At 46.6% G+C, this 9,307-nt stretch overlaps 1 protein-coding gene across 2 annotated transcripts; it reads right to left on the bottom strand.

Moving 5' to 3' along the window:
• Nucleotides 1-1,248: 1,248 nt before the first annotated feature.
• On the bottom strand, nucleotides 1,249-9,223 carry oma1 (OMA1 zinc metallopeptidase). Of its 2 annotated transcripts, XR_012598204.1 has the most exons (9): nucleotides 8,573-9,223; nucleotides 7,168-7,396; nucleotides 6,838-7,011; nucleotides 6,582-6,689; nucleotides 5,476-5,604; nucleotides 5,324-5,398; nucleotides 4,707-4,856; nucleotides 1,435-3,247; nucleotides 1,249-1,377 (listed from the first exon to the last, which is right to left on the bottom strand). XR_012598204.1 is itself a non-coding variant. In XM_074668807.1 (8 exons), the coding sequence occupies exons 1-8, from the start codon at nucleotides 8,911-8,913 to the stop codon at nucleotides 2,978-2,980; spliced, it is 1,476 nt and encodes a 491-aa protein (XP_074524908.1). In that variant the 5' UTR covers nucleotides 8,914-9,223; the 3' UTR covers nucleotides 1,249-2,977. The 2 variants fall into 2 exon arrangements, 1 of the variants encoding a protein (XP_074524908.1); XM_074668807.1 differs by having other exon boundaries at nucleotides 1,249-3,247.
• Between the last annotated feature and the right edge of the window lie 84 nt (nucleotides 9,224-9,307).

The raw sequence follows: 9,307 nt of genomic DNA, 5'->3' as shown, positions 1-9,307 counted from the left end.
TCTACCTGAGAAACAATGGGTAGGATGCTGATCTGCCGACAGTTATCAGGCTTTGTTTAATCACCAGCCTTAAAAGCAGGGGTTATTTTGGCCATTAGTTGTTATAGCAAGAAGCAGGTTACTGAAAATCACAGTAGGTGTGTTTGAGTTAGTGTAAGGGCCTCTGATATATGAAGACACTAGAAACAATTCGTTGTGCTTCTTTAATTCAACAACTAACAGAAAAATAAACCAGACTTTAAATATATATATATATATATATATATATATATATATATATATATATATATATATATATATATATATTTTTTTTTTTTTTTTTTTTTTTTTTTTTTCAGTGTTTTAACAAAATATTAAATAAGCTGAAATTTTTAAAGGCAGGAGAGCTCATGGACAATCATCCTCAAAAGAAGAACACACATCAAATCCTTTCACATCAACTCACAGAAGTACTCTGATTCACAGTTAAATTTGTCCATAGTGAACTGAACCACTCAGTTTTTAACTCATGAACAGGAACGTGGATGAACTTCACTCCTGAGGCAGTGAATGCCGTCCAAAATCCAAGAGGAAGCAAAAGGTGCGCAAAGATAAGGGGGGTTGCTGAGAGGTGACAGAGGGGGTCTGAGAGAGGCTGAGCACTCTGGTTTATGGCAACAGAAGTCAGGTCTTCTTCTACAGCACTCTCCGTGCATGCAGCATGGCTCATCCTGCTGACAGTTCACACACTACCGTCACAGTTTTTCTGTCTGTGGTGTTTTAACAGCATACAGGGATTCATCAAATTGGGAAACAAGCTCAGACAAATAGATTAAAGCAGACACAGCTTTACTGAAAAGGAGAACTTGTTGCAAAAAAAACCAAACTTGAACTCAGTCATTCAAATTGGTGCGAGCTGAACTTTGAGGCCAGCTCACTTTTAATGTGAGCTGGCTCAACACTGCACCCGTCTGCTGCTGCAGCTCACCGGTCTGTCCTGTCTGTGACTGTGTCTTTCTATGGCTGTTCATGTCTGTGACTGTTCCTGCCTGTACCTGTGTCTTTTCTGTGTGTGTTCCTGTCTGTGACTTTCTGTCTGTACCTTTGTTTGTCTGTGTCTCTTACTGTCTGTACCTTTGTTTGTCTGTGTCTCTTACTGTCTGTACCTTTGTTTGTCTGTGTCTCTTCCTGTCTGTACCTTTGTTTGTCTGTGTCTCTTCCTGTCTGTACCTGTGTCTGTGTCTCCTCCTGTCTGTACCTGTGTCTGTGTCTCTTCCTGTCTGTACCTGTGTCTGTGTCTCTTCCTGTCTGTACCTGTGTCTGTGTCTCTTCCTGTCTGTACCTGTGTCTGTGTCTCTTCCTGTCTGTACCTGTGTCTGTGTCTCTTCCTGTCTGTACCTGTGTCTGTGTCTCTTCCTGTCTGTATCCTGTGTCTGTGTCTCTTCCTGTCTGTACCTGTGTCTGTGTCTCTTCCTGTCTGTACCTGTGTCTGTGTCTCTTCCTGTCTGTACCTGTGTCTGTGTCTCTTCCTGTCTGTACCTGTGTCTGTGTCTCTTCCTGTCTGTACCTGTGTCTGTGTCTCTTCCTGTCTGTACCTGTGTCTGTGTCTCTTCCTGTCTGTACCTGTGCCTGTGTCTCTTCCTGTCTGTACCTGTGTCTGTGTCTCTTCCTGTCTGTACCTGTGTCTGTGTCTCTTCCTGTCTGTACCTGTGTCTGTGTCTCTACCTGTCTGTACCTGTGTCTTTCTGTGTCTCTTCCTATCTGTGGCTGTGACTTCCTGTGTCTTTCTATCTGTGTATGTTTCTGTCTGTACCTGTGTCCGTCTGTGTCTCTTGCTGTCTGTACCTGTGTCTTTCTGTGTTTGTTTCTGTCTTTACCTGTGTTTTTCTGTCTCTACCTGTGTCTATCTCTGTCACTTTCTGTCTGTGACGTTTCTATCTGTGTCTGTTCCTGTTTGTTTCTTTCTGTCTCTGTTCCCTGTCTGTTTACGAATACTGGCTGTATTGTACTTTTTCTCCACTGGTTTGGCTTTTTTCTTTAAACAGAAATTAGATTCTTAAAATATCATGGACAAACCTTTAAACTACTTGGAAATGTTTCACAACATAATTGAATTTCTCATTGAATCTCATAAAATTGCAAATGCTTTAGTTTAGTTTTGTGAAAGGCAAAGTACAGGTAGCCTTCACTTAGTACAGTTAGCCTAGATTTAGCACAATTTTCAAGTGAATACATCTTGCTGATCTAAACTGATCGTCGATTCCAGTCTAATGGTCAGTCTTTTCAAAACATATCAGCGTCATTTCATTGTATGAGTCACAAATCTCAGATGCTGAGCTCATTACTATATGATTTGATATCAAAACTCCATCATGTGTGCTTAATTTCACACTGATTGGGATGAACACAAGAAATGTGCTTGGATTCATACATCTGAAAATTTTTATAGGTATGATGTTTTCTGGGTTTGAGCGTACGCCAATTTTCAGTAGGAAATCCACACAAGTCTTTGAACATGAGGCCCTGGTCCTGGTGATGTTTCTATGCGTCCTCATAGAGCTGAGAGAGACTCTCAGGATGAGGCTCAGACTCATTCCTCTCTTTAATGTCCGTCAGCTGTTTCCAACACTTCACATCTCAGAGTCTTTGTACCTGTTACTGTGCTGGAAGCTGCAGCTCAGACCTGCTGAACACACAGGACTGTGACTACTTTACAATCAGTGGATCAAGCAGCTACAGTTAACCCTTTTCATGTGCCCTGTTCATTGCTTTGTCTCATCAGCACAGGTCTGGTGACACTCTGGATGAAGCTGAAGCTGTGAAGATGAGCAGAGTCTCCAGCTCTCTGTGGAAGGACACACAGGCTCATCCTGTCACAGAGACCCTGTTCTGTTTATTGTCAGTGGTGAACAGAGAAGAGAAGTCTGCTATAAAACAACCTGAATGATCCTGAAGTGATCTGCAGAAGAATCACAGTAACCTCAGGTCCAGCCCCCCCTCAGCAGCCTTTGGGTTCTCCATCTGCAGCAGGAGCAGCAGGAGCAGCAGGAGCAGCAGGAGCAGCAGGAGCAGCAGAGGGGAGAGAGGGAGCAGGAGCAAGCAGAGCTGCAGACAGTCCAGAGGGGAGTGCTGGGCTGTGGGGCAGAGCAGGGCTTCTCTCCTGGTTCTTGCTGTTTTCCAGCAGCACTCGGACGCTCTGGGAGAAGACGGCACGAGGATCAGTGGGAGGAAGAGCTGGACAGACACAGCTCTCCCTCAGCTCCAGAGCCTGCATGGACACACAGACAGAGACAGACAGACTGATGAGGTCGTTACAGGTCCAAAGAGGGGCCCTAAGCTGAAAGTCTGCTTGTCTGTCTGGATGTTTTTGCTGCTCTGAGCTAAAGAAGGGGTCCCTGTAAAACTTCCTATGAGTACAGACAGTCAGGTGAACTGCAGCTCATGGACCATCACAGAAACCAGGAGAGCTCAGGCCTGCTGCTCTCTGAGTGTGGGCACTGCACACTGTACAAGGTTAAAAACATAACATCACGTATTGTCTCAGCTGGAGCAGAGAGCTGCTTCATAACAGCCCACACACCCACACACACACACACACACACACACACACACACACACACACACACACACACACACACACACACACACACACACACACACACACACACACACACACACACACACACACACACACGGTAAAAAAACACAAACACAGCAAGTGAGCCCCAGAACAAGTCTTCATCACTTCATTACCAGTGGCTGAGGCTCAGCCAGACAACAACTGCTGTGAGATGATAATCTGTACACACACACACACACACACACACACACACACACACACACACACACACACACACACACACACACACACACACACACAGAACATGCACACACATAAAACATGCACACACTCAATGACACCTGATGGACTATTAGTGCTTTCTCCATCTGTTCCTGTTTGCTGCTCACAGTCTGACTGAGTGACAACACTCAGACTCAAGGTTAGGCTGGCTGTTTCATCTACACTGTGTATGTGTGTGTGTGTGTGTGTGTGTGTGTGTGTGTGTGTGTGTGTGTGTGTGTGTGTGTGTGTGTGTGTGTGTGTGTGTGTATGTGTGTGTGTGTGTGTGTGTGTGTGTGTGTGTGTGTGTGTGTGTGTGTGTGTGTGTGTGTGTGTGTGTGTGTGTGTGTGTGAGTGTGTGTGTGTGTGTGTGTGTGTGTGTGTGTGTGTGTGTGTGTGTGTGTTTGTCTGAGTGGATGAATGTGGATGTTGAATCTATTAATCTTTAACTTGGTTCCTGTTAAATCTGCATATTTGAGGTTTTGATGATGGTTGGTCCCAAACAATCCAGACCTGCTCCAGCAGACTGGAACTGTAGCAAACTGGATCTGGTCTCTCTTTAGTCTACACCAGGGATGTCCAACTCGTGCCATGGAGGGCCAAGAGGCTGCAGGTTTTCTTTCCAACCAGAAACTCCACCAGCTGATTCCATTGATTAGCCCCTGCTCTCTGCTTGAAGGTGAGGTAATCAATGGAATCAGCTGGTGGAGTTCTTGGTTGGAAAGAAAACCTGCAGCCTCTTGGCCCTCCATGGCACGAGTTGGACATCCCTGGTCTACACCAACACACCAGTCTGAGCAGCACATGGCCGCGTGTGTGTGTGTGTGTGTGTGTGTGTGTGTGTGTGTGTGTGTGTGTGTGTGTGTGTGTGTGTGTGTGTGTGTACCTGTGGAATGAGGCGGTCCAGCTGAGTGAACCTGTTCCTGTGTGAAGGGTGTGTGGACAGAAACTCAGGCAGGGCGGGCTCTCCTGTCAGCTGGTCTCTGATTTCCATTTGCCGCCAGAAAACAGGACCTGCTCGCACATCTGCACATGCCTGGAGGGGCACACACACACACACACACACACACACACACACACACACACACACACACACACACACACACACACACACACACACACACAAAGGGTCAGAAATACTGACAGAAACACAGTGCTGTGCCTTCTGCTTCATGAGTTGTCACATATCTTTTCTTTGACCACAGTGCCCCCTGGTGTCCTGCAGGCAGATTGCAGCATTAGCACATTTTAAGAGTTTTAAATATGTGAAATAAAAACAGCAAAGGAAAGTAGGAAGATTTAGATCAAACCAGGCAGGGACCTCCTTCTCAGAGCAGAAATCAAACTGTTTGACCTTTAATCAGCCAGCCTGCCTGAAAACACACACACACCCTTCCAAGTATCCACAGTGTCTCAGCACAGCCTGTGTGGTCTCTAAAGGCCACAGTTATCCAGAGATATGTGTGACAATCTGAAGAAATCATCATTCCAGGGTGACCATACCTTTGCAGCTAACTGCAGCCCCACTTCATCGGCCTCAGCCTCCAGTTTCCTGCTGAAGGGACGACTGAACATCAGCTGCAGAGCAGACGGAGGTCAGGGTTAAAGCTCAGCTCTGTGCGTCTGATGGGGTGACATTCTGCTGTGGGACTCACCTGGGAGAGCTTGTCCTGGACCCACTGTCCCAGCAGAGCCAGGCTGTCCCGAGGACACACAGCCCAGATGGCTGTCAGCAGGATGAGAGACAGGAGGTCAACCACGTGGGACAGACTGGCCTGCTCTGCCTGCAGAGAAGACGGTGGGTGGCAGGGAAGAGAGGAGGTCAGGGCGAAGAAGAGAGGAAAAGGGACAAGGAAAGAAAAATGGAGTGATAAGTTTGCCCTCTTTCAAGAGGAGGAGGAGGAGGAGGAGGAAAAAGCATAGAATCCCTCACACAGACTACTGGACTCAGCTGAGCAGGCATGTGGATGAAATGGTCTGTGGTATGTGTAACATAAGTGGGAAGTGTTCTTTAAGCCTGACACTCAGATGCACCAGATCAGAAGTTTCTTGATACTCATCAGCACCACCACCTGGATTCACAATCCAGCGGGAACATCCCTCTGGATTTGGTGGATTAGGAGAACTGAAAGTGATACTCCTGGATGGAACAAGTTGGGTCCTATCTCTTTGTCCTGGCAGCCTACCTGCGTTTGTTTATACCTGGCACGCCGCACGCGTGGACTGATACACTAAGTGGCGAGTGCCTCTTAGCCAGCTGTGGCTCTGCAGCGGAGGTAGCGCCGTTTTATAACATGATGAGAACTAGAGCCTTATTTAGCGGTGTTTTTGTGTGAAAGTAATGCGCTGAAAATTCTCTAAATAAAGCGTGAATGCAGACCGATATCAGATTTTTTTGATGGGAGTCCGTTTATTTGTGTTTTTGGTCAAGTAAAATATGGCCCCGTCTGAGTGCAGAGGAAACTGGCAGACGAGCAGGGAGGGGGTGTTTGCGAGCGCTCTGGGCTTCTGCTGCACAAAAACACTGCTGTAGGGGTAATTTCTGCCCTAAACCTTGTGATAGGACCCAACCTGTTCCATCCCTGAGTATCACTTTCAGTTCTCCTAATCCACCAAATCCAGAGGGATGTTCCCGCTGGATTGTGAATCCAGGTGGTGGTGCTGATGAGTATCACTTTAAGGTCTGAGGGAACACCTCAAGCCTGCTGCAGGTGATTACTCATAGGAACATCCCCAGACTATGCAGGAGGTCTGTACTCACAGCATGCCCCAGTAAAGCATGAGCCATCTCATGTCCCAGGACCACGGTGAGCTGGTGAATATCAGTGACAACATCCAACATCCCCGTGAACATGAACACCTTCCCGTCCTGCAAAAACCAGACAGACCTGAGAGCACGGTGGGACGTGAAGAACCATGATACCTCTGTTCAGAGAATGTGCTGCTCTTCTGAGGTGTAGAGTGTACGTGATTGTGTGTAACATAATCATATGAAAGCTCAGGTGTCTGTGACTGACGGGCAGGACGAAGGCGTTGATCTGAGGACTCTGCACCACATGGACGCTCCAGCTGACATCAGACACCTCAGGGATGTCCTTGTTCCTCTGAGCAAGGTGCTGCACCACCTGCTCCACCACCTGGTGACGGGCGTCAGAGACCGGGAGCAGCAGCTCAGCAAACTCCTCCATGTACTAAACACACACACACACACACACACACACACACACACACACACACACACACACACACACACACACACACTTCAGAGTTGAAGGACTGTTTGTTCTCTGTGTGGATCAGACGACCTCTGAAATGTGTTTCTACAAGCTGACACTTTTTGCTCTCACCGCCTCTGAGGTCAGAGCAGCCAGCTCCATGTATTTCTCCCTGCTGAACACCAGGAGGCGAGTCCGCCCTGTCAGCGGCGACTCGTCCAGGTGGGTCAGGAGAAGGAGGAGCACTATCACCATGGTAACAATGGCCCCTGCAATAAGATGCCACCGCCGATGCCACGCCCACTCCCGCATGAGCTGCTGCCGGTTTGCTGGTAGAGCCACCCACCACTTCCTGATACTCCTGCACACATGAGAGGTCAGAAGGTCACAAGACATCATGAGAAATATCTGAGCTCACATCCAGCTCTAGAGAGGTGAGGATCAATAATCTGATCTGAAATCCTGCTCTACAGGGGTGAGGATTAATAATCTGAGCTCATATCCTGCACTACAAAGGTGAGGATCAATAACACTGGGGAACAAAAAAAAAAAAATCTGTTGAGTTAGATTTTAATGCTGACTAAAACTAAAATAGTCATGCTGATTTCAAAATTGCAGTCATTTTTGTTCTAGCCCACCAACTTTTTTCTCCACAGCTTACCCGTCAGATAAGCAAAATTCCACTGGTAAACTGCAGTTAGGCTAAGGGTGGGAACCAAATTAGGTAATTTAGTGGTACCAACCATATTTCATATGTATTACAGAGTACTGATTCACGTAATGTTTAATGGTTCTATGTTAATGGTCAATGTCAATGGTACCTAAATCTTGTGACTGTCAGGGAGTGGAAGAGTAGGTGATTTTCCATGCTGGACTTGAACACAGCATTGCAAGGTTATGTATGGAAGAATAAATATGTTAAATTGAAAAACTTTTGAGATTTTATTAGTGAACAAATTAATATTATTACTATTTCTATTATGCTGTTTCTTTTTTTGAAAGCTTGTAACCATTACATTTTAGTGTTTTATTTACATAGGTATATATTTCTTTCTGCCAGATCATGTCTGCTCCTGTAGTTCCTCCATCAGCCATTTCCTTTGTCATGCCTGTTTCTTCCATATTTCACTGTATGTCAATATTTAAAGATTTTAATAAAACAAACACATATCTGTTAATTTCAAGTTTTTTTCATATTTTTTTAAGAAAACAGGGATCCTGTAGATTAAAACTTTGACATGAAACACAACAACTGAGATCAGTTTTGGATTCTGCACCCAAAAAATAGTTTACCACAGACCTAACTCGACAAAAACTGTACTCGCCAGTGTAATCTGAGCTCACATCCTGCTCTAAAGAGGTGAGAATTAATAGTTTAAACTCATACTCTGCTCTATAGAGGTGAGGATTAATAATCTGAGCTCTGTGTGTGTGTGTGTGTGTGTGTGTGTGTGTGTGTGTGTGTGTGTGTGTGTGTGTGTGTGTGTGTGTGTGTGTGTGTGTGTGTGTGTGTGTGTGTGTGTGTGTGTTTGTCTACCTGCCCAGGATTATTGCGGTGAGTTTCTGCAGAGGTTTGAGCACCAGCCACAGGAGGGGCCCCGGCAGGGCCCTCACAGAGGCGGATGTGTGGAAGTGGAGTCCGCACTGGGTGAGCACAGGACCCGGGTGCAGCAGAGAGGAGGCCCTGGGGCTGATCCGGACACACAGCGTCCTCCCATTTGTGCAGAATGAGCCAGGTGGGACAGCTCTGAGGCGGACAGAGTCTGTAATTCTGTGGCTGCAGAGGAGAGGACTCCTCAGGTGAAGGGTTCGGACTAAGTGGGCGGGTCGAGAACAGAACCGAGCGCTCCTCACAACACCGAAACCAAGTAAAACCATTTTCCGTGCTGGTCCGTGAACGCACCCCGTCCTTATACAGTCTGAGAGAACGGACCCGCGGACACACGAGGGGCCATAAGTCACAGGACGTTCATATCACTGCAAAGCTTCACCTGGAGGTTCACCTCTTGGTTCCCCTTAGACCCACCTCTGTCCTCACCTGTGGCTGGACGCTGTACCTTGCAGTAACCTTGGTAACACCTTACTGTTAGCCTGTGTTAGCCTCTATAAGGCCAGTTTAGCCTCTATTAACTTTCATTAAGTCCTGACAGTCCGGATTTCAAGCGTGAATCTCAGTGTAAACACGACGTGGTTCAACTCCGGGCACCGGAGTCACACAATGATACAGTCTGTGGGGTTGTACATAACTTTAAGTTGTTTAGGTACTTTGGCG

The sequence above is a fragment of the Halichoeres trimaculatus genome, unplaced genomic scaffold, assembly GCF_033239565.1.
Source record: "Halichoeres trimaculatus isolate MK-OKI-2021-1 unplaced genomic scaffold, fHalTri1.1 fHalTri1_scaffold_4, whole genome shotgun sequence".
In the NCBI taxonomy this organism is placed as follows: domain Eukaryota; kingdom Metazoa; phylum Chordata; class Actinopteri; order Labriformes; family Labridae; genus Halichoeres; species Halichoeres trimaculatus.
Note: the sequence above shows the minus strand (reverse complement) of the source record. Positions and strands in the feature narration are given on the sequence as shown.